Source organism: Bufo gargarizans, chromosome 6, assembly GCF_014858855.1.
Source record: "Bufo gargarizans isolate SCDJY-AF-19 chromosome 6, ASM1485885v1, whole genome shotgun sequence".
Taxonomy (NCBI): Eukaryota; Metazoa; Chordata; class Amphibia; order Anura; family Bufonidae; genus Bufo; species Bufo gargarizans.
Window position 1 is genome coordinate 252521493 of NC_058085.1, and position 24775 is coordinate 252546267.

The 24775-nt window shown below is 43.7% G+C and overlaps 1 protein-coding gene across 3 annotated transcripts; it reads left to right on the top strand.

The window, feature by feature from the left end:
• Positions 1-7: 7 nt before the first annotated feature.
• Positions 8-17928, top strand: LOC122940055 (gastrula zinc finger protein XlCGF26.1-like). 3 transcript variants are annotated; one of them, XM_044296372.1, is made up of 7 exons: positions 8-118; positions 4107-4185; positions 4719-4760; positions 10773-10884; positions 12462-12550; positions 12720-12807; positions 15100-17928. In XM_044296372.1, exons 1-7 carry the CDS (start codon positions 111-113, stop codon positions 16776-16778), a joined length of 2097 nt encoding a protein of 698 aa, XP_044152307.1. In that variant the 5' UTR covers positions 8-110; the 3' UTR covers positions 16779-17928. The 3 variants fall into 3 exon arrangements, with proteins under 3 accessions (XP_044152307.1, XP_044152309.1, XP_044152308.1); XM_044296374.1 differs by lacking the exons at positions 8-118; positions 10773-10884 and having other exon boundaries at positions 4128-4185; XM_044296373.1 differs by lacking the exons at positions 8-118; positions 4107-4185; positions 4719-4760 and adding an exon at positions 9245-9299.
• Positions 17929-24775: the final 6847 nt, after the last annotated feature.

Below are 24775 nucleotides of genomic sequence, written 5' to 3' on the forward strand. Positions count from 1 at the left end.
ATGATGTCATGATCATGTGATCAGTCACATGTGTGGGAGGAGTCAGGCTCCAGGCTGTGCTGCTGGTTGGGTTTCGGGAGTTCATTCCTTGATTGTAGGACAGTGTCCTCATGAGCAGGTAATAAGAATGTACATGTGCTGCCCTCAACTCTGCACTGTATGACAGAGCTCTGCGTTGTATACTTTACATACACACTTTGCTATACACATAGCTCTGCATTGTATACCTTACACATAGCTCTGCATTGTATACCTTACACATAGCTCTGCATTGTATACCTTACACATAGCTCTGCATTGTATACCTTACACATAGCTCTGCATTGTATATTTTACATACACACTTTGCTATACACATAGCTCTGCATTGTATACGTTATACACACACACACACATTTCACTGCTTTACACATAGCTCTGCATTGTATACGTTACACATAGCTCTGCAGTATACTTTACATACACACTTTGCTATACACATAGCTCTGCATTGTATACGTTACACATAGCTCTGCAGTATACTTTACATACACACTTTGCTACACACATAGCTCTGCATTGTATACGTTACACATAGCTCTGCAGTATACTTTACATACAGACTTTGCTATACACATAGCTCTGCATTGTATACGTTACACATGCAGTATACTTTACATACAGACTTTGCTTTGTATACGTTACACATAGCTCTGCAGTATACTTTACATACACACTTTGCTACACACATAGCTCTGCATTGTATACGTTACACATAGCTCTGCAGTATACTTTACATACAGACTTTGCTATACACATAGCTCTGCATTGTATACGTTACACATAGCTCTGCTGTATACTTTACATACAGACTTTGCTTTGTATACGTTACACATAGCTCTGCAGTATACTTTACATACACACTTTGCTACACACATAGCTCTGCATTGTATACGTTACACATAGCTCTGCAGTATACTTTACATACAGACTTTGCTATACACATAGCTCTGCATTGTATACGTTACACATAGCTCTGCTGTATACTTTACATACAGACTTTGCTTTACACATAGCTCTGCACTGTATACTTTAAACATATCTCTTCATTGTATATGTTACACATATCTCTTCATTGTATATGTTACACATATCTCTTCATTGTATATGTTACACATATCTCTTCATTGTATATGTTACACATATCTCTTCATTGTATATGTTACACATATCTCTTCATTGTATATGTTACACATATCTCTTCATTGTATATGTTACACATATCTCTTCATTGTATATGTTACACATATCTCTTCATTGTATATGTTACACATTGCTTTGCATTGTATGCTTTACACATAGCTCTGCATTGTATACATTACACATAGCTCTGCATTGCATACATTACACACAGCTCTGCATTGCATACATTACACATAGCTCTGCATTGCATACATTACACATAGCTCTGCATTGCATACATTACACATAGCTCTGCATTGCATACATTACACATAGCTCTGCATTGCATACATTACACATAGCTCTGCATTGCATACATTACACACAGCTCTGCATTGCATACATTACACACAGCTCTGCATTGCATACATTACACACAGCTCTGCATTGCATACATTACACACAGCTCTGCATTGCATACATTACACACAGCTCTGCATTGCATACATTACACACAGCTCTGCATTGCATACATTACACACAGCTCTGCATTGCATACATTACACACAGCTCTGCATTGCATACATTACACACAGCTCTGCATTGCATACATTACACACAGCTCTGCATTGCATACATTACACACAGCTCTGCATTGCATACATTACACATAGCTCTGCATTTTATACTTTTTTTTTTTTATCTACACCTTTTCTTTCCCAGAAACCGCTGCGGTCCTTTCAGTCCTCACCTGTAAACTTCCTGCATGGAGTTACATGTACTGTTACAGCTAATAACTGGCCTCCACAGTGATTTGTCCCTAAACAGCATGTGACCCAGAAGTGACATGTCACATCACCGTTGACGCCAGTCATTGGCTGCAAGAGCACATACAGTATGACCCAGTCCTTGTTTTTCTCCACTTTTGGTGCATTTCTGGCTCTGCAGTGTAATAAAAACAAAACTGTGTGAAGGAAGCCTTAGAAAAATAACAGAAAAGGGCACCAGGTCCAACTATGCCCATTAACAATCATTTTTAATGTGGGGCATTGTAAATGTTGCTATGGGACCCTATGATTTCTCCATAAGGAAAGAGAATTTACCAGGTCCCGTTGGATACTTTTAACCCTGTTATGGCTTAAAACCCTGCTGTGCTCGTTTTGAATTTATAATATTATTTTCAGTGTTCTGCTGGCTTATGTTTCTTCTTCATTTCAGATTAACCACTTCAACCCCCCCTAGCTGAAACCCCCTTAAAGGGAACCTGTCACCGGGATTTGGGGTATAGAGCTGAGGACATGGGTTGCTAGATGGCCGCTAGCACATCCGCAATACCCAGTCCCCATAGCTCTGTGTGCTTTTATTGTGAAAAAAAAACGATTTGATACATATGCAAATTAACCTGAGATGAGTCCTGTATGTGAAATGAGTCAGGGACAGGACTCATCTCAGGTTAATTTGCATATGTATCAAATTTGCGCAACCTGTGGTCTAGCGACACGGGGCCGGGTACGCCTGGTGCTATCAGGGACCTCAACCTCCTCGTCCGAACTTTGAGTCAGACTGCCACTGCTTTCTACAGGTTCATATTCTGACCCGCTAGATTCACCAGATGAGGGTTCCCATTCCTCATCCGACTGGGTCAGAAGCCTGTAGGCCTCTTCAGAAGAATACCCCCTGTTTGACATTTGGGCAACTAAATTTAGGGGTATTCCCTGAGACTACCCAAGAAAAAAAAAAGCAAGCCTGTCTTACAAAGGGGAGGCTAGCGAAGTACCGGAGGCCGCTGCGGTTGATAAAAAAATATCAAAACAGATTTTTTATCGCCTGCAGCGTGTGTAAAGTGAATGTGCAGTGATCAAAAAAATAATAATTTTTTGCCACTGCGGCGGGGCGGGCGTGGGTGAACGCACGTGTGGGCGACCGATCAGGCCTGATCGGGCAAACACTGCGTTTTGGGTGGAGGGCGAACTAAGGTGACACTAATACTATTATAGATCTGACTGTGATCAGTTTTGATCACTTACAGATACTATAAAAGTGCAAAAGCTGATTAGCGATACGCTAAAAAAAGGTGACAGTTTACACTGATCACTTTTTTTCTTTCACTAGTGATTGACAGGGGCGATCAAGGGGTGATCAAAGGGTTAATTGGGGTGCAGGGGGTGATCTGGGGCTAAAGTGTAGTGTTTTGGTGTACTCACTGTGAAGCCTGCTCCTCTGCTGGAACCAACCGACCAAAAGGACCAGCAGAGGAGCAGGCAGCCATATAACAGATCATATTTACTAATATGATGTGTTATATGACTTCTGATTCGACATTTTAAAAATCGCCAGCCTGCCAGCCACGATCATTGGCTGGCAGGCTGGTGACTAAATTGTTCTCGTTCATTTGCCGGCCCGCGATGCGCATGCGCGGGCCGGCTCAGTCCGAAATCTCGCGTCTCGCGAGATGACGCACGGATGCGTCCAGGAGGAATAAATCAACTGCCTCCCGGACGCATCCATGCGTACAGTGGTCGGGAGGCGGTTAAAGGCTGCTGACCTCACCTCTGGAAAGGTCATCAATATCAGATCATTGGGTACAACTCCCAGCTGTTAGGTCAGGTGCTTTTATGAGCGCCGTGGCCTCTTCCTAGACCCTGTGACATCACTGTACATCAGTCACATGACCTAGTTGCAGCTCAGCCCCATTGAAGTCAATGGAGCTAAACTACAACACCAAGCTCAGCCGCTATACCATGTACGGCGCTGTGCTTGGTTAGCTGCGCAAAGGCTCCTTAAAGAGACACTTTCACTGGTCCACGAATTACAATATAAGTACATGGCACTGTAGGGCATTATTAATAGATGTAATCACTGTCGTTTTTTCCCTTACTCCCATGACAGCACAGCTATCCCTCTGCCCCTTCTCCAAATCCTTATTATGATATTTTTCTCATTAGGATAAAACACATCAGCTCCGCCGAGCCCCCGGCCAAAGTGTGGAGGTGTCCGAGATCCCCAAGGGTCAAGCCAAGTAATGTAAGTTTCCATATGAAATATGTTTATGTTATACACACATAGCATATACCGTGCCCCACAATATACAGTTTCTTCTGCAAAAGTCATCAGGTGTCATTGGGGGGGGGGACACAGAGCAGCGCACAGCGGGGAGGAGAGAATACACATCATTACATCTTCTCTCTCCTTCCCTGCATCAGCGGGGGGAGGCTGAGAGTGTTGCATGACGTGACTTCCGGTATTTCGAATGCATGGGTAGCAGGAAAGGGATTGATGCTTCCGGTTTGGCCGCTTGGAAACATTGGCCCTAACCCTATCCTCTCTTCAGCGTGCTGCCAGAAGGATCCCAGCTAGCCTGTGTGTGTGCGTAGATACCCTAAATGGAAAACTTTCTCTCATCATCTGGAATTATGGAGGAAGAGAGTAATCAGTGTGCTAATGTCCAGGAGGGTCATGATGGCAGACCGGTATTCCCGGTGGGGTAAGGGGGTTTGATCCCATCCTTTTACTTTCTTCTAGAATCTAATGGGGCTAATTCTCTTGTTATGTTACAGAATACCAAAGAGGGCCGTAGAAAAGCCACGTCTAAGACTAAGGTAAGGGAGTGTGCTGTATGCAAGAAAAAACTCGCACACTCCTGGTCCAGATTACTATGTCAGCATTGTGTGAACAAAGTAGTTGAGGAAGAATCCTCATCCCTGCTTTGGAGTATCAAGGACATGGTTAAATCTAAAGTTTCGGACCCTATTAAAGTGTTTGAGAAATGCCTCCCCACCTGTGCATGGGCAAACAGGGTCACGTTAACGTGATCTCGGATTCAGAATCTTCTGATGAAAATGAGCAGGGGAAGGTCCTGGACGATTCAAGTCCTTCTTCAGATGAAGAATCCTCCGGTAGACCCTTATTTTCCCCAAAATATACAGATTCCTTACTTAAAGCGAACTAATGAAAATAGATTAGGCTAGAGAGCAGAAGTCATTATGTTTTGGGACTTGGGACATAAGCCACCTAGAGTCTTCCCATTAAATGAAAATATCAAATATCTAATTCAAAAAGAGTGGATCAAACCTGATAAGAATTCTTTCATCCCTAGAGGTGTTAAGAGGAAGTATCCTTTTGAGGAGATCGAATCCTCCAGTTGGGATAGGCCACCGAAATTGGACACCCCTGTAGCCCAAAACTCAAAAAAAACGGCCTTACCATTTGAAGACTTTGGTACATTGAGGGATTCAATGGATAGAAGGGCAGAGGTCTTTCTTAAGAAAGTATGGGAGGCCTCTACCCAAGCTTTTAAGCCCAACATAGCTACTACCAGGTCTTTAAAACTATGATTGCAGGAGTTGGAATCCCAAATTCAAAGCAAAACTTCCAGAGATTAGCTTCTTGCAGTTTTCCCAACAATTTTCAAGGCGGTAGATTTAATCTCCGATGCCTCAGCGGATACAATAAGATTGAATGCTAGATCAGCAGCTTTGTCAAACTCTGCTAGAAGGGCTATTTGGCTTAGAGGTTGGTCGGGGGATAGAGGTTCGAAAAACAAGCAATGTTCTATCCCTTGTTAGGGGGATTTTCTTTTTGGGTCAGTTCTTGATGACCTTTTAGAAAAAGCCTCTGATAGCAAGAAAGGTTTTCCTGTTTCCAAACCCCTTAGAAAGCAGTTTTTCATAGGAACAGGAGGGTTTTCAATAGATAAGACAGAAAACAAAATAACTGGAGGGCTAGATGTAAAAAAAGACTAAAGTTTCCTTTTCAACTCCCAATCTGGTTCAGGGCCTAAGTCAGGTCAGCAGTGACAATTATGGTCCAGTGGGGGGAAGACACTCTCTCTCTCTCTCTATCTATCTACCTATCTATTCTCAGGCTTGGGAGGAAATCTCGGCAAGCCCGTGGATAAATGGAATAATAAGAGAGGGTTTTCGCCTAGAGTTTGTGTGTGTCCAAAGGTTAAAGGTTACAGACCTATCTGCAAATTGTGTAAAAGATGTGTCATTAAAGGGGTTATCCAATTTCAAGAACCCCCCCCCCCCCCCCACATGTGCTGGGCCCCTCATCTGTAATATACTTACACTGCTCCTGGTACCGCTCTCCTGGTCCCTGCATACGGATGAAAACATCCGGTGTCAGGGGGGAGCAGCCAATGGCAGACGGGGACGGCAGCTAAATTGGAAAAGGTCAAATCTCTGGTCCCTTCTCAGAGGTCTGTCTTACTGGGGTTAATCCTGCACTTGTTACAACAGTGGTGTGTCCTCCCTCAACACAATATATCTCGCCTAAGGGAAGACATTTAAGCTCTGGTAGCCTCAAAAAGACGAACTATCAGGCAGGGCATGTCGGTGTTAGGCAGGGTGACCTCAACAATCCCAGCTGTCGGTTGGTCCCAGTTTCATTCCAGGATACTTCAGTGGCAGATTCTGAAGCAATGGAAGGGTTCGTTGTTCCCTTAAGATCCCCACTTCCTCTCACTTCTCAGGTAACACAGTCCCTAACCTGGTGACTCAGGGATTCCCGTAGGCACTACAAGAACACATAACAATTACCACAGACGCCAGTTCTACCAGGTGGGGGGAGGGGGCGTATTCTCAATAGGGGGTACTGCAGGGAGTTTGGAACTTAGAGGAGAGTCGGGATTCGTAAAATGTGAGGGAGTTAAAGAGGACCTTTCACTTAAAAAAAAATTTAAACTAAGACTATAGCGTTACTTACATGCCCCCATGATTTCTTGAACGTTAATTCTTTTTTCATTCTGTGCCCCGGTTTGTCCGCTATGCCCCCCAGAATAATTCCCGCCGTTTATGCTAATGAGCCAGCCTCAAATGGGCTGGCTTTAAAAGTTCTCGTCGTGCCTTCCGGGATAGACGAAATCGCTCCAGTTCTCTGAAGTCTCGCGAGAACTGGAGCGTCTTCTCCCTGGCTAAGAGCGGAGCGCGCTGATTGGATGCGCTCCGTGCCAGGGAGAAGATGGAAGGCACGATCGGGAGAACTTTTAAAGCCAGCCCATTTGAGGCTGGCTCATTAGCATAAACTGCGGGAATTATTCCGGGGGGGCATAGCGGACAAACGGGGGCACAGAATGAAAAAAGAATTAACGTTCAAGAAATCATGGGGACATGTAAGTAACGCTATAGTCTTAGTTTAAATTTTTTTTTTAGGTGAAAGGTCCTCTTTAAGAGCTGTTTTCCTAGCCTTGAGGGTTTTTTGCCAAAACTTCTCAAAAAGGGGAAAAAAATCTTTTCAGGCAATGCTACCGTAGTATCCTACCTGAACAGACCCAGGGAGGGACAAGATCAGAAGATCTAAAGCCATTAACAGTGGAAATCATTTCTCTAATTATGCCTCTTGTTCCATTTATAAAGGATCAGAAAACAAAGTGGCAGATTTTTTAAGCAGAAACCACCTGGATCAAGGAGAGTAGTGTCTGAATCAAGAGGTCTTCAATCATGTAGTCCAACTTTGGGATCATCCCTGGGTAGATTTGTTTGCAACCAGACTTTAGGTCTAAATGCTTTCTCTCTTCCGTAGACAGATCAACTGCTGTATGCTTTCCCTCCTCTAAGGCTTCTCCCGAGAGTGTTACAGAAGTTGAGGCAGGAACAGACAAGGCTTATTCTCATTGCCCCTTTCTGGACAAGAAGAACTTGGTTCACTTGGCTGAGAAAGTTGTCCCTTGCAGAACCCTGGATTCTTCCGTCAAGACAGCACCTTTTGTTTCAGGGGCCGGTCTTTCAGAGGGAAATCTTAAAGCATAGGGGTTTGTCGGATGAGGTCATTTCTACCCTTCTATCCTTCAGGAAAACGGCAACCTCCTCTATTTACCTTAGAATTTGGAAGGCTTTCTTAAACTTCTCTAAAGTCCAGATTGATCCTTTTTAAGTCCTCCTCCTATGTCTAGGATTCTGGATTTTCTGCAAGAGGGTTTAAATAAGAACCTAAGGCCTAGCACTCTTAAAGTCCAGGTGTCTGCCCTTTCTGCCTTCTTTGACTCCAATATTGCGAACCGTCCCTGGATTAGGCGTTTTTTTTTTATTTTATTTTAAGGCTGTTAGTAGAATTAAGCCTCTTAATCTTCAGCTCCTCCATGGGATCTAAATTTAGTCTTGCCTAGGATGATGGAGCCTCCTTTCGAGCCTATACAGGATTTATCTATCAAAACTCTATCCTTTAAAACAGCTTTTTTTTTCGGCAAGGGGAGTTGGGGAGATTTCTGCCTTCTCGGTATCCCCTCCATAGACTAACATTTTGGAGGATAGAGTTCTCATCAGACCAGATCCATATTTTCTTCTCAAGGTGGTTTCGCCTTTTCATAGATACCAAGACTTTGTCCTCCCTTCCTTGTGTCAATCTCTGAGAAACGAGAAAGAAGGGAAGCTCCATTGCCTAGACGTCAGGAGGTGTCTCTCTGAATATTTGAAGGTTACCAGTCAGTGCAGAAGGTCTTCTAGACTGTTTGTGCAGTCTGGAGGGAGGAGTAGGGGTGATAAAAGTGTCTTACAGAACCTTGGCCAGATAGATTGTTGGGGCTATTTCCTTAGCCTATTCTTCAGCGGGTGAGTCTCCACCTTTTGGGTTTTGGAGCTTACTCAACTAGGTCCGTCTCTACCTCCTGGGCGGAAAGAGCTGACACATACTTTGTAGAGCGGCCACCTGGAAGTCTCCATGTACCTTTTTTCGGCACTATAGATTGGATTTAGACTCTAATGAGCATTTGTCCTTTGGAAAAAAGGTTTTAGAGGCAGTATTCCCCCCTCCTAGGCTAGTTCTATTCTAGTCGTCTCTCAAGGGTGCAGTCATAGGCGTAAGGGAAATTCAGGATTACACTTACTGGTAATCATTTTTCCATGAGCCCATTACAGCACCTGGGATTTATTCCTACCCTATATTCGGGGTATTCTTATATAAAAAAAAAATAAAGACAAGCAGGAAGAGATATAGTTATGAGTATATTTGTATATATATTAAAAAAAAGTAAAAAATATACATAAAAAAATATGAGATTTAGAATTGTAAGATGAGGACGAGTTCTCTCAATTAACTGGTGCCTCTTCTTTAAAGCTCTACACAAAGGTTCCTGTTTCCTGTCCTGGATGGAGGCAGTCTGTCTAGGGTGCTGTCATGGGCTCATGGAAAAACGATTACCGGTAAGTGTAATCCTGAGTTTTCCCCCAAAAAATTGTCATTGTGTCTTATAGTCTGAATGCTAATGACCACTTCTATTATGAAGGCGGTCATTAGCATGCAGGAGGCATTGGGAAGTGAGGGCAGCGCTGTGCTGGCTGTACTCACCTCCCCTGGTCGTCTTCGGGGTCCTGCTGTGGTGTCCTGTCCGTGCACAGTGGCAGGACGTAGTGCAGGTAGATACGCACTATGACCTGGTGCTGTGCTCCGTCAGTGAGTCCTGTATCTGAGGTCTAATGGGGGCTAGGGGTCCGATCTGAGGCTGAGTGAGGTTGGGGTGTCCGATCTGAGGCTTAGTGGGGCTGGGGGTCCGATTTGACATTCACTGCCTGAGAAAGACGTTAAAAGAAAAAATAAATAAATATTTATTGGTATAACTGCTGATAAAAGACGGAGTATATTCACACCCGGCAGTAATTATTCTCCAAGTCCCAATGAAAAACCAGCAATAGTGTAGCCACTCTGCACATAATAGATAGCTATGCAGTGACTGCTGGAGGGACTGGAGGAAAGATCAAAAGCATGAGGGTTGAGTCGCCTGTAAAGTATAGGGGTATATTGCCCCAACCATTTTATCACACACTCCAGTGTATCCAATGGGGGTGTGTGGCGGCAATTCAACTCCACACGCCAGTGGTGGGGAGAGGGAACCCAGTGATTCTGGTATTTAGTTCCCTCTAAGTGTTCAGGGACAATGCCCAATGCAAGCCCCCCTGGTAGAAGTGTGGTGATGCTTGCTGTGCGTTAACACAGTGCTAAGTACGCACTAAACCCCACCAAATTATAAAGCACCCCTCACAGAGTTGGCTACAAGACTACAGCCAAGGGGATGCTGAAAACCTACTAAATTACCCCCAGTAGTGCTCGACGTCAGGAGAATAATCATCAGGAGAATAATCTATGGGGAATCTAAGGAGGTCTGATTTGAGACTAAGTGGGGTCTGATCTGAGGCTAATAGGGTCTGATCTGAGGCTGATTGGGGCTGAAGAGTCTGATCTGAGGCTGATGTGGGTTGTGGGGTCTGATGGGGCTGATTTTTAGCTAATGGGGGCTGGGGGTGTCTGATGGGAGGCTGATCTGAGACTAATGGAGGCTGGGGGTCTGATGAGAGGCTGGGGGTTCTGATATGAGAATGATGAAGCTTGGTGGTCTGATCTGAAGTCTGATGAAGAATGGTAGTCTGATTTGGTGATCTGCTCTGAGGTGTGAAAATATATATTTTTTCTTATTTTCCTCCTCCAAATCTTAAGTGCGTCTTATAGTCCGAAAATACGGTATATGGATATTTCCAATTACCATATGGGCAGAATGTAGGGGGTCTCTGAATAATTACCATACAGAAATAGGATTCTATCTTATTATCATCTTTACACATTTATGTTAGACCTCTGCAATTTGCCCTTGAATTGTACATTATATGAGCTCCTTGAAACAGGGAGAAGATCTAATTGATATTAAAGTTGAAGTCATAGAGGGAGAAGAAGAGATGTGTGTGGTGGGAGATGAGCAGTGTAAGGAAGAGGAGATTCCTGTAGATACCAGCCCAGGTGAGTAGCAATCACTTAATGCAGTCATCTTGATACCCTCTACTTTTGATTACCACATATACCGTATAAGCAATGGTAGAGATTTATTATTATTGGTGCACTTCTACCATAGGAGCAGGAACATGCCTTGATGATGAATCTGTGCGGAGGAAAAAGCCAGTTCAGACCGGACATTGTTTTTTTTGATATTTTCTCATTGACAAAAAAAAAATGCACTCATATAGAAATGTCGGATTGCTGGAAAAATCGGCTTGCAGTTATGTCACAGGCAGATATGTAAATTATTACACTGGGTCTTGCCACAAGAGTGCGTAAAAGTGCTTCCCCTGCTGCCCTATAAAAAAGGCTCTCAGAGGCCACTTTTGTTTAGTGTACCTCTTGGTGACAGGTCGCTGTATTCTAGATGTGCCTCTATGATACACTTGAAGAGATTATGCTCAGCTGACAAACTTTGAGAGGGAGCACATCACTGGACTGAGAGAAGCAGGATGTTCATTTCTACGGATTGCCCGCTATCTAGGCTGTTCTGACCAAGCTGTTAGGAGGTCATGAGATCATGCACACACAGCAAATGGTGCAAATGGGTTCCGGGCGGTCTAGAAAGACCACAAGTAGAGAGGATCATTTGAATGGCCAACAAGCACAAGCAGCTTCCCCACTTTAATTGTCCACCATCCATACACAGGTCACTACAGACCCCTGTTTCTGCCTGGACCATTTCCAGGCATTTAGCAGAAGGAAATTTGGTCTCACATTGCCTGTTATGTGTCCTGACATTGACAGCCACCATTGCCTTTGTTTGCAGTGTTGTTGTGAACTACTACAGACTGGAACCATATTGTCTTTAGTGACTAATCCAGATGCTGTTTGGGATCCCACAACAGTCAGATTTGAGTATAGAGGCCTCATGGTGAGCTCTTCAATCCTGCCTTTGCTATGCTGGGACACACTGTCCAAAATGCAATTGTGATGATCTGGAGAGCCATCGCATACAAACAGTAGGTCACCCCAAGTAGTGATATGAGGGACACTAACAGCTCAGCGATATATGCAGGACATTCTTCAGTCTCATGTGTTCCTCTCAAACTGGCATTTTTCAGCAGGATATTGCTTGCACACACACAGCAAGGGTTTCAAGGAAAGTGTCCACGAAACTGCTTGGCCTGCCTTTCACCAAATTTATCGCAAATCAAGCATTTACAGGACCAAGTGCACCATCCATGGCCAAATGTGCCACAGGATACCATTCAGAAACTGGCTGTATAACAGGGTACTAGAGCCTTCTTTTAGTTGTATAGTTTTCGTTAAAAATAAACGTAATCTTTCGCTCTAATATTGTACTCACTTATATCATTACAGTCACACATAGAAAGTTTCATTTGATTCCAACAACTTCTTCTTGGTGGTTTTTATGTCAATGAATGTCCTTGAATTTTGCTCTTCTCAACTTGCATCGTAAAAGTACAGTATGTGTCATAATAGTGGTGCAGGTGCTTTATAAAATGGTATTCGACAAACACAAATTTTCTAATGATAATTTTGTCATAGTGTACTCAATAAATGTATGTTTCCTACAGATGGATGCAGTAAGAGAAATCCATTAGAGAGATGTCCTAGTCCTCTGTATACCTGTCCAGATAATCATAATGTCCCACAGAATCATCAGGTAGGTGGAGCGGAGGTCTCACAACCCACATTGCTGGCTTGTAGGCTTCCTTTGGAAAGATTCCTGACAAGGAACATTGTATATGTCTGTATAGAAATATCACTGAAAACTGCACCATTCCCTTAATAATGACTTCTGTGATTACGTAAAATGAATTTACACTTTACAGGTTTGTATCAAGGAAGAGATAAATGAGGAAGAAGAGGCTCTACCTGTGGCCATGAATTACACAGAAACTCTAACTGATGTCCCTACTGGTGAGTAATGACTCATGTGAGGGTTGTAGCGGAAGGAAGGGGGAGTTGTGCAGCAGTCACTCTGGACAACCCCTGGTGAACTGTGGGACTTCGCTTACAGGGAATCGGGGTTGGGGTGTTCCTTTATTACTTTATTACCACACCGCGGTGTATATGTTTTTGTTAATTGGTTACTTGACGGTTTTGTTTCTCTATGGTAAAAGATATTGGTGGTTTAACCCCTTCAGTCTATGAGGTTTTTAATCTTTGCACTTTCGTGTTTTACTCCAGACCTTCACAGAGCCACAAGGACAAGTTATACTTTCTAATGGCATCATTTACTTTTGCATACAATGTGGTGGGAAGCTGAAAACAATTTCTAAATGGGGTTGAATTTGCTGGCCACAAGTGGTTGGCTGAAAAACTGATTAAAGGAGTTTTCCAATTTCTTTATTTTTTTTTTACTGACGACTTATCCTCTGGATAGGTGATCAGTATCTGATTGGTAGGGGTACCTCACCCGGGACCCCCGTCGATCAGCTGTTTGAGCAGTCAGTAGCACCGCAGCCTTCTCTCTTCTTACTAAGCACAGTGCTGTACAATGTATAGCGGCTGTGCTTGGTATCACAACCTAGCCCCATTCATTCCAATGGGCCTGTGATAGCTAACCTCCGGCACTCCAGCTGTAGTAAAACTGCAACTCCTAAGATGCACACTTGCTTGGCTGTTCTCAGAACTCCATAGAAATGAATGGAGCTTGCTAGGAGTCGTAGTTTCACCACAGCTGGAGTGCCGGAGGTTAGTCATCACTGGCCTAGGCCATGTGACCGACGAATGTGCCGTTACATATTTGTTTGGAGCCTCAGAAATGCCAAATCTTCCTTGGATATACCCTCCAATTTAATGTCGGAGGACAACATCAAAATATTTTTGGGAGAAAAATTAAGTATGGCCAGATGTCCCCTTTATTTTCTAGGCTTGGGATTTTCCTGGCTTGAAGGTACACTTCTGGGCAAAATGCCCTTTTACCACAGTACAAACAAAGACCTAGTCTCCTCCTATCCTTCTTTGTCTTGGAGAGTCTTAAGGGACCAATTTGCATTGGTTCATTTACAGTCAAACAAGAATAGGAAACTTCAATAGGAACACATGAAGTAACCTCCCTTTCTGATACGCCTGTCAATATTAATGTCCAAAGAAATTAAACTGTTCAGAGAGTCACATGGGGGAATTTCTACTATGGCATCTTTAACCTGACCCGAAAGACTCAAATAATATTGACTGCATAGGGTAATGTGATTTCAGTCACTAGCAGTAACTCTCCCTCCAAAAACCCTCCACAACTGCCCTATGTCCCTGTTAAAGGTGTAAAGATAGGCAACAGATGATGAACAGCATTGTGTAGGACTCAAAGCTGAGAGAAAGACATCCATACTTTGTAAAGCGGGATATCCAGGCCTAAAACTAAATGTCCATGACTGAGGATCCCCTGAAAAATAGTCTTAATTCCTTCTTTTTGGGTCCCTGGAAGTATTGGGGGGAATTTATCATTAGTTAATGTTTGAAGACCGTTTTAATTGAGTCTGCATTGGCGTACTTTGCAACCAACTTATCAAATGTCACATGGCTCATGTTAAAACGCTTTTGTCTAGAAATGCTACTCCAGTTTTCTAGACCACTTCTCGACTGGAGTGAGTTTACGACTTTTTTTTTCTCTTAAAGTCTCTGGTATAAATTTGGGGTGACATTCATTTACATAGCTAACCATGCCCACTTTCCCATGTAATTTTCAACATTGGAGGGAGCGAGAGGTGTAAGAATATAAAAAGTTGAACATTTTTTGTGCAAGTGACCTCAAAAGTCACAAAGCCCCTATTTTGTAACAGTTTTTAAGCCACAATTCTGGAGTGCAGGGCTTGATAAATTCTCCTCTAGGTATCTTCTATTACCAAGACCATGTTGAGAAAAAGGGATAACTGTAACCCTATTTGTCCACTGACCTTTCCCAGATCAGAGTCTCCTGATGGGAAGGCTGGACATATACATGAAATACAGTACCTAACGGCTAAATTTCATTCAATTGACAGCTACTCTCCCAACACCTCTTCCTGTGCACATGGCCACTTAGCTTGGTCAAGCATGTACATGTTCTGAATGGGTAGAGGGGAGAAAGACACTGCACTGAAGAGGTCACAAAGTCCCTGGCCTATCAGGATAAAAGGGTGAACAGTGGCTATCACAATTTTAGCATGTTTTTGTATATTCAGCATTTTGGTAGGCTAAGATCCTAAATGCTTCTTCTTTCATTTCTAGATTACGGATACAAAATGAAAATTTCCATGCACAAATCTACAGAAGAAACCAGGACCACCCAAAGTATACATCCTGGACTTTATAAAAAACCTTCTTATCATACTGTTAATGATCAGAGGGCACACATAGGCCAGTTCCCATGCTCTGAACATAGGAACTATTTTTCCCAGAAGGGTGATCGTTGTAATCCCTTTAAGATCCATAAAGGCTTGAGGCCATTTTCTTGTTCTCAGTGTCAGAGATGCTTTACCTGCAAATCATATCTTCTACAGCATCAGAAAATTCACACAGGAGAGAGGCCATTTTCCTGTGGGGAATGTGGAAAATGTTTTACAAAGAAATCGACTCTTGCTCAGCATCAGAGAATTCACAAAGGAGAGAAGATAGTTTCCTGTCCAGAATGTAGAAAATGTTTTTGCAACAAATCAAATCTTGCTAACCATCAGAGAACTCACACGGGGGAGAAACCATTTTCATGTTCGGAATGTGGGAAGTGTTTTGCTCAAAAATCAAATCTAAGTAGACATGAGCTAAGTCACACAGGGGAAAAGCCATTTTCTTGCTCTGAATGTGGGAAATGCTTTACCAAGAGATATCTTCTTGTTCAGCATCAGATCTGTCACACTGGAGAGGGTCAGTTTTCATGTCCAGAATGCGAAAAATATTTTTCCACGAAATCAAGCCTTGTTGAGCATCAGAGGAGTCACACAGGGGAGAAGCCATTTCCTTGTTCAGACTGTGGGAAACGTTTTGCCAACAAATCAAATTGTAATAGGCATGTAAGAAGTCACAAGGGAGAAAAGACATTTTCGTGTTTGGAATGTGGGAAAAGTTTTACTAAGAGATCAGGTCTTGTTCAGCATCAGAGAAGTCACACAGGGGAAAAGCCATTCACGTGTTCAGAATGTGAAAAATGCTTTTCCACCAAATTAAGTCTTGTTGAACATCAGAGAATTCACACAGGGGAGAAGCCATTTACATGTACAGAATGTGGGGAATGTTTTACCAAAAAATCTAAACTAGTTATACATCAGAGAAGCCACACAGGGGAGAAGCCTTTTTTATGTTTGAAATGTGGGAAATGTTTCACCAAGAAATCAAATCTTGACAAGCATCAGAAAATTCATGCAGACCAAAAACTATTATTTTGCTTGGATTGTGGGCTTCATTTCACAAAGAAAGCAGAGCTTGTTGAACACTCTAGAATTCACACAGGAGATAGGCCGTTTTCATGTGCAGAATGTGGGAAAAGCTTTACCCGGAAATCTGTTCTTGTTCATCATGAAAAAAGTCACACAGGAGAGAGACCATTTACATGTTCTGAATGTGGGAAATGTTTTGCCCATAAATCATATCTTCTTCAGCATGAGAGAATTCACACAGGAGAGAAACCATTTTCTTGTTTGGAATGTGGGAAATGTTTTACCAAAAGGTCAGGTCTTATAAGACATCGGGAGATTCACACGGGAGGGAAGCTGTTTGAATGCTTAGTGTGTGGCAAATGTTTGACCCAGAAATCAGGACTTGTCAGACATCAGAGAACTCACACAGGGGAGAAGCCATTTTTGTGTTCAGAATGTGGCAGATGTTTTAAACAGAAATCAAATCTGGTTGAACATCTTAAAATTCACACCCGAGTGGGAGACAGTATTGAACACGGTTGGGTTGGATTAATCTAAATTTTTTATTTGCACATTTCACAAACCCTGTTTATAAAACCATTTTTTCTTATACCCTGTTAGGGAATTCTGAGTTAATAAAGGGGTGGGGGCATCTCTGTTCAGGATCCCCATGTGTTGGCAAGAGACAAAGGGCATTTTCAAACTGAGTTTTTTTTCTGTGCTGAAAAACAAACAGGGATTTAATTCAGGATTCCTTGTGGATTTTTGGATGCAGTTTATATTCTGTGAGGGGTAGCTTTCTTTCCGGGGATCATCCTCACAAATACCTTCGCAGACAACAGGTTTTCATGTCCCAACTCGTGCTTTATTGAGACACAAGCACAAACAAACGATACAAAACAAAATGAAAGCCTGCCCGGCTAGGCACTACCTAAACACTATATATCCCTGACTCACCTAAGTCACCGTTCACACACACGTAAACCCACGCGGCTTTCTTCAGCCTAATGTCCATCAGCCTCCTGGCTGTTACCACACCGGTGTCTTTTGGGGGATTGTGGTCTAGTCATCTGCCCGACGCTGACCATGCGACCCTTATCCCAAGGCGTCGCGGGACACCCCAAACCTCAGGTCTCTCAGCGCTCCCAGCTCAGACGACACACACAACCACTCCAGGCTTCTGTACAACACAAGACACACCCTTCTCACTTTGAGGACAGCTTTATGCTCCGTTGATTGTGTCACCTGTTGCTGCCTCAGGCCTGACCACTGATGGGAAAGAGATGGATAATCCTGCCATTCCTCTCTCCTAACAGCCATAAGGCCTGTCACTCTCACAATTCTGACCCAGTTTTTTTTATGAAGTTATTGAACCTGCCCATTTCAATGGGAAGTTTGTATGTGGATTTGACGAATAATCCACACCAAGAATGAACATGCAACTTCTTATTTCCAAGCCTCGATAAATGGAGAAATTTGCAGGCATTTTTGGCAGTTTTTGGGTCCAGAACCTGCACTAAAATCTACATCGAAAAAACTCTGTGTGAACATACCCAAAGACTGTCACTCACTGTGGAGGGAAAAGTCTAATAAAAATACAAAATTAATTGATAAAGTATATTAGAAAAACTTTTATTAGGCTACTTTCACACTTGCGGCAGGACGGATCCGACAGGCTGTTCACCAGCTATTTCGCCGTGCCGCCGGACCACCGCTCCGTCCCCATTGACTATAATAGGGACGGGGCGGAGCTCCGGCGCAGCACGGCGAAAGCCGCCGGACTAAAAAGCCTGACATGCAGTATTTTTAGTCCGGTGGCCTTTCGCCGTGCTGCACCGGAGCTCCGCCCCGTCCCCATTATAGTCAATGGGTACAGAGCGGCGGCACGGCGAAATAGCCGCAGGACGGATCCGACATGGCGAACAGCCTGTCTGATCCGTCCTGCCACAAGTGTGAAAGTACCCTTAGGGACATCATATAAAAATTTTACACAAAGGTTTAGTTGCTTTTTAAGGAGGGAAGTTGATTTTTGTAAAACATGTTATTAAAAAAACTTTTTAAGAATATATATATATTTTTTTAAGTTCTTTAGCATATGAAAATTACATTGTGACGAAAAGAACTGATATGACAATTCTTTGGACAGGTGCAGGTGAATTTGTACATGTGAAAATAAATGCTGTACAATAAATACAGATACTGGACAACACAGATCTTGTTCATTTTTTTATCAAAGTCCATGGTAGCTGGGATCTTGGGTAGGAACAAGTATTGGAGGAATAACCTTGATTCGGATGGCAGTGATAAAAATGACGGTGCATCACGTTAGTTAGTCTCGCGCATACTAACGCGATCCCAGGCCGCACTGCAGGATGTCACACACAAGAAGGGATGGTTAGGGGGTGTGCTTATCTTGACTTAAAGCAAGGAGGCCGCTGCCCCCTCGACCTCAGTCTGACCGGCAAGATACTGCTGATGTATGGAGAATCAGATTACCAGATCAAACACATGATTAACCGCCTAACGCAGGATCGCGTTCCGGAGGCGGCTCATTTAGGCACAGTCACGCATCTGCGTCATCTCGCGAGACGCAGAACTGCAAGTAAGCGGGTGGATCTACAGCCTGCCAGCGGCGATCGTTCGCTGGCAGGCTGTAAATGCGATTTTTTTTTAACCCCTGACAGGTATATTAGATGCTGTTTTGCTAACAGTGTCTAATATACCTGCTACCTGGTCCTCTGGTGGTCCCTTTTGCTTGGATCGACCACCAGAGGACACAGGCAGCTCTGTAATAAGTAGCACCAAGCACCACACTACACTACACCCCCTCCTGTCACTTATTAACCCCTGATCACCCCATATAGACTCCCTGATCACCCCCCTATCATTGATCACCCCCCTGTAAGGCTCCATTCAGACGTCCGTATGTATTTTACGGATCCATGGATCGGATCCGCAAAACACATACGGACGTCTGAATGGAGCCTTACAGGGGGGTGATCGATGACAGGTGTGTGATCACCCCATATAGACTCCCTGATCACCCCCCTGTCATTGATCACCCCACTGTAAGGCTCCATTCAGACGTCCGTATGTGTTTTACGGATCCATGGATCGGATCCGCAAAACACATACGGACCTCTGAATGGAGCCTTACAGGGGGGTGATTACCCCATATAGACTCCCTGATCACCCCCCTGTAAGGCTCCATTCAGACGTCCGTATGTGTTTTACGGATCCATGGATCGGATCCGCAAAACACATACGGACCTCTGAATGGAGCCTTACAGGGGGGTGATCAATGACAGGGGAGTGATCAGGGAGTCTAAATGGGGTGATCACCCCCCTGTCATTGATCACCCCCCCTGTAAGGCTCTATTCAGACGTCCGTTTGTGTTTTGCGGATCCGTGGATCCGCAAAACACTGACACCGCGGATCCGCAAAACACATACGGACGTCTGAATGAAGCCTTACAGGGCGGTGATCAATGACAGGGGGGTGATCACCCCATATAGACTCCCTGATCACCCCCCTGTAAGGCTGCGTTCACACGGGCGAGATTTCCGCGCGGGTGCAATGCAGTAGGTGAACGTATTGCACCCGCACTGAATCCTGACCCATTCATTTCAATGGGGCTGTGTACATGAGCGTTTTTTTTCACGCATCACTTCTGCAATGCTTTAAAATCGCAGCATGTTCTATATTCTGCGTTTTTCACTCAGCCCCGGCTCCATAGAAGTGAATGGGTCTGCGTGAATAACGCATTGCATCTGCAAGCAAGTGCGGATGCAATGCGTTTTTCACTGATGGTTGCTAGGAGATGTTGTTTGTAAACCTTCAGTTTTTTATCACGCGCGTGAAAAATGCATCAAAACACATTGCACCCACGCGGAAAAAACTGAACAACTAAACGCAATCGCAGACAAAACTGACTGAACTTGCTTGCAAAATGGTGCGAGTTTATCTGAACGCACCCTGAACGCATCCGGACCTAATCTGTCACGCTTGTGTGAACTCAGCCTAAGGCTCCATTCAGACATTTTTTTGGCACAAGTTAGCGGAAATTGATAATTTTTTTTTATTTTTTTTCTTACAAAGGCTCATATTCCACTAACTTGTGACAAAAAATAAAATCTCACATGAACTCACCATACCCCTCACGGAATCCAAAGGCGTAAAATTTTTTAGACATTTATATTCCAGACTTCTTCTCACGCTTTAGGGCCCCTAAAATGCTAGGGCAGTATAAATACCCCACATGTGACCCCATTTCGGAAAGAAGACACCCCAAGGTATTCGCTGAGGGGCATATTGAGTCCATGAAAGATTGAACTTTCTGTCCCAAGTTAGCGGAAAGGGAGACTTTGTGAGAAAAAAAATAATAATAATAATTTCCGCTAACTTGTGCCAAAAAAACAACCTTCTATGAACTCGCCATGCCCCTCACGGAATACCTTGGGGTGTCTGTTTTCCAAAATGGGGTCACATGTGGGGTATTTATACTGCCCTGGCATTTTAGGGGCCCTAAAGTGTGAGAAGAAGTCTGGAATCCAAATGTCTAAAAATGCCCTCCTAAAAGGAATTTGGGCCCCTTTGCGCATCTAGGCTGCAAAAAAGTGTCCAACATGTGGTATTGCCATACTCAGGAGAAGTAGGGCAATGTGTTTTGGGGTGTCTTTTTACATATACCCATGCTGGGTGAGAGAAATATCTCTCTATAATGACAACTTTGTATAAAAAAAATGGGAAAAGTTGACTTTTAGAGAGATATTTCTCTCACCCAGCATGGGTATATGTAAAAATACACCACAAAACACATTGCCCTACTTCTTCCGAGTACGGCGATACCACATGTGTGACACTTCTTTGCAGCCTAGGTGGGCAAAGGGGCCTACATTCTAAAGAGCACCTTTAGGATTTCACAGGGCATTTTTTACACATTTTGATTCCAGACTTCTTCTCGCGCATTAGGGCCCCTAAAATGACAGGGCAGTATAACTACCCCACAAGTGACCCCATTTTGGAAAGAAGACACCCCAAGGTATTCCGTGAGGGGCATGGCGAGTTCCTAGAATTTTTTATTTTTTGTCACAAGTTAGCGGAAAATGATTATTTAAAAAAAAAAAATCATAATTTCTTACAAAGTCTCATATTCCACTAACTTGTGACAAAAAATAAAAACTTCCATGAACTCGCTATGCCCAACACGAAATACCTTGGGGTGTCTTCTTTCCAAAATGGGGTCTTTTGTGGGGTAGTTATACTGCCCTGGCATTTTAGGGCCCCTAATGCGTGAGAAGTAGTTTGAAATCAAAATGTGTAAAAAATGCCCTGTGAAATCCTAAAGGTGCTCTTTGGAATGTGTGTCCCTTTGCCCACCTAGGCTGCAAAAAAGTGTCACACATGTGGTATCGCCGTACTCGTAAGAAGTTGGGCAATGTGTTTTGGGGTGTCTTTTTACATATACCCATGCTGGGTGAGAGATGTATCTCTCTAAAAGACAACTTTTCCCATTTTTTTTTATACAAAGTTGTCATATTTATCTCACCCAGCATGGGCATATGTAAAAAGACACCCCAAAACACATTGCCCAGCTCCTCCTGAGTACGGCAATACCACATGTGTGACACTTTTTTGCAGCCTAGGTGGGCAAAGGGGCCCACATTCTAAAGAGCACCTTTAGGATTTCACAAGGCATTTTTTACATATTTTTATTTCAAACTACTTCTCACGCATTAGGGCCCCTAAAATGCCAGGGCAGTATAACTACCCCCAAGTGACTCCATTTTGGAAAGTAGACACCCCAAGGTATTCCGTGAGGGGCATGGCGAGTTCCTAGAATTTTTTATTTTTTGTCACAAGTTAGTGGAACATGAGACTTTGTAAGGAAAAAAAAAATCATAATTTTCCGCTAACTTCTAAAATAAAAAGTTCTATGAACTCACTATGCCCATCAGCGAATACCTTAGGGTGTCTACTTTCCGAAATGGGGTCATTTGTGGGGTTTTTCTACTGTCTGGGCATTGTAGAACCTCAGGAAACATGACAGGTGCTCAGAAAGTCAGAGCTGCTTCAAAATGCGGAAATTCACATTTTTGTACCATAGTTTGTTAACGCTATAACTTTTACCCAAACCATTTTTTTTTTTTTTTACCCAAACATTTTTTTTATCAAAGACATGTAGAACAATAAATTTAGAGAAAAAATTATATAGAAATGTAGGGTTTTTTTTGAAAAATTTAACAACTGAAAGTGAAAAATGTCATTTTTTTGCAAAAATTTTGGTAAATTTCGATTAATAACAAAAAATGTAAAAATGTCAGCAGCAATGAAATACCACGAAATGAAAGCTCTATTAGTGAGAAGAAAAGGAGGTAAAATTCATTTGGGTGGTAAGTTGCATGACCGAGCAATAGACTGTGAAAGTAGTGTAGTGCAGAATTGTAAAAAGTGGTCTGGTCATTAAGGGTGTTTAAGCTAGGGGAGCTGAGGTGGTTAATAACAGACTGGGGGCTACTATAAGGCAATGCTGGCGGTTTTATATGCGTTTTTGAGGTGACAGGTTCTCTTTAAAAGGGTTGTCTCAATTCAGCAAATTGCATTTATCATGTAGAGAAAGTTAATACAAAACACCTACAAACGTATAGTTATCATCCATATTGCTTCCTTTGCTGTCTGGATTAATTTTTCCATCACATTATACACTGCTCGTTTTCATGGTTATGACCACCCTGCAAAGAATCAGTGGTGGTCGTACTTGCACACGATAGAAAAAAACACTAGCCTTATGTGGGGTGCCACGATTCCGGTCACCAGAAGGGCCGGCGCTCTTTCCTATAGTGTGCAAGCCTGACCACCACTGATGGATTACAGGGTGGTGGTAACCATGGAAACGAACAATGTATAATGTGATGGAAAAATGAATCCAGCCAGCAAAGGAGGCAATATGGATAATAACAATACATTAGTAAGTGGCTTGTATAAACCTCTACATAAATGCTATTTGCTGAAGTGAGACAACCCCTTTAACCACTCCAGGACCGCCGTACGCAGGATTGCGTCCTGCCGGCGGCCCTGCTCTTCTGGGTGGACGCATATACGCGTCCTCCCGCGAGAGCCGAGATTTCCTGTGAACGCGCGCACACAGGCGCGCGCGCTCACAGGAACGGAAGGTAAGCGAGTGGATCTCCAGCATGCCAGCGGCGATCGCTCACTGGCAGGCTGGAGATCCGAATTTTTTAACCCCTAACAGGTATATTAGACGCTGTTTTGATAACAGCGTCTAATATACCTCCTACCTGGTCCTCTGGTGGTCCCTTTTGTTAGGATCGACCACCAGAGGACACAGGTAGGTCAGTAAAGTCGCACCAAACACTACACTACACTACACCCCCCCCCCGTCACTTATTAACCCTTTATGAACCCATGATCACCCCATATAAACTCCCTGATCACCCCCCTGTCATTGATCACCCCCCTGTCATTGATCACCCCCCTGTCAGGCTCCGTTCAGACGTCCGTATGATTTTTACGGATCCACGGATACATGGATCGGATCCGCAAAACACATGCGGACGTCTGAATGGAGCCTTACAGGGGGGTGATCAATGACAGGCGGGTGATCACCCATATAGATTCCCTGATCACCCCCTGTCATTGATCACCCCCTGTCATTGATCACCCCCCTGTAAGGCTCCATTCAGACGTCCGTATGATTTTTACGGATACATGGATACATGGATCGGATCCGCAAAACACATGCGGACGTCTGAATGGAGCCTTACAGGGGGTGATCAATGACAGAGGGGTGATCACCTCATATAGACTCCCTGATCACCCCCTGTCATTGATCACCTCCCTGTCATTGATCACCCCCCTGTAGGGCTCCATTCAGACGTCCGCATGTGTTTTGGTATCCATGGATCTGTAAAAATCATGCGGACGTCTGAATGGAGCCTTACAGGGGGTGATCAATGACAGAGGGGTGATCACCCATATACACTCCCTGATCACCCCCTGTCATTGATCACCCCCCTGTAAGGCTCCATTCAGACATCTGCATGTGTTTTGCGGATCCGATCCATGTATCCATGGATCCGTAAAAATCATGCGGACGTCTGAATGGAGCCTTACAGGGGGTGATCAATGACAGAGGGGTGATCACCCATATACACTCCCTGATCACCCCCTGTCATTGATCATCCCCCTGTAAGGCTCCATTCAGACATCTGCATGTGTTTTGCGGATCCGATCCATGTATCCATGGATCCGTAAAAATCATGCGGACGTCTGAATGGAGCCTTACAGGGGGTGATCACCCATATACACTCCCTGATCACCCCCTGTCATTGATCACCCCCCTGTAGGGCTCCATTCAGACGTCCGCATGTGTTTTGGTATCCATGGATCCGTAAAAATCATGCGGACGTCTGAATGGAGCCTTACAGGGGGGTGATAAATGACAGAGGGGTGATCACCCATATACACTCCCTGATCACCCCCTGTCATTGATCACCCCCCTGTCATTGATCACCCCCCTGTAAGGCTCCATTCA

Coding starts and splice junctions, on each gene's coding strand:
- LOC122940055 (XM_044296372.1), top strand. Junction 4,761..10,772: donor AAGCCACGTCTAAGACTAAG/GTAAGGGAGTGT, acceptor TCCTTGAAACAG/GGAGAAGATCTAATTGATAT. Junction 12,808..15,099: donor TCTAACTGATGTCCCTACTG/GTGAGTAATGAC, acceptor TTTCATTTCTAG/ATTACGGATACAAAATGAAA.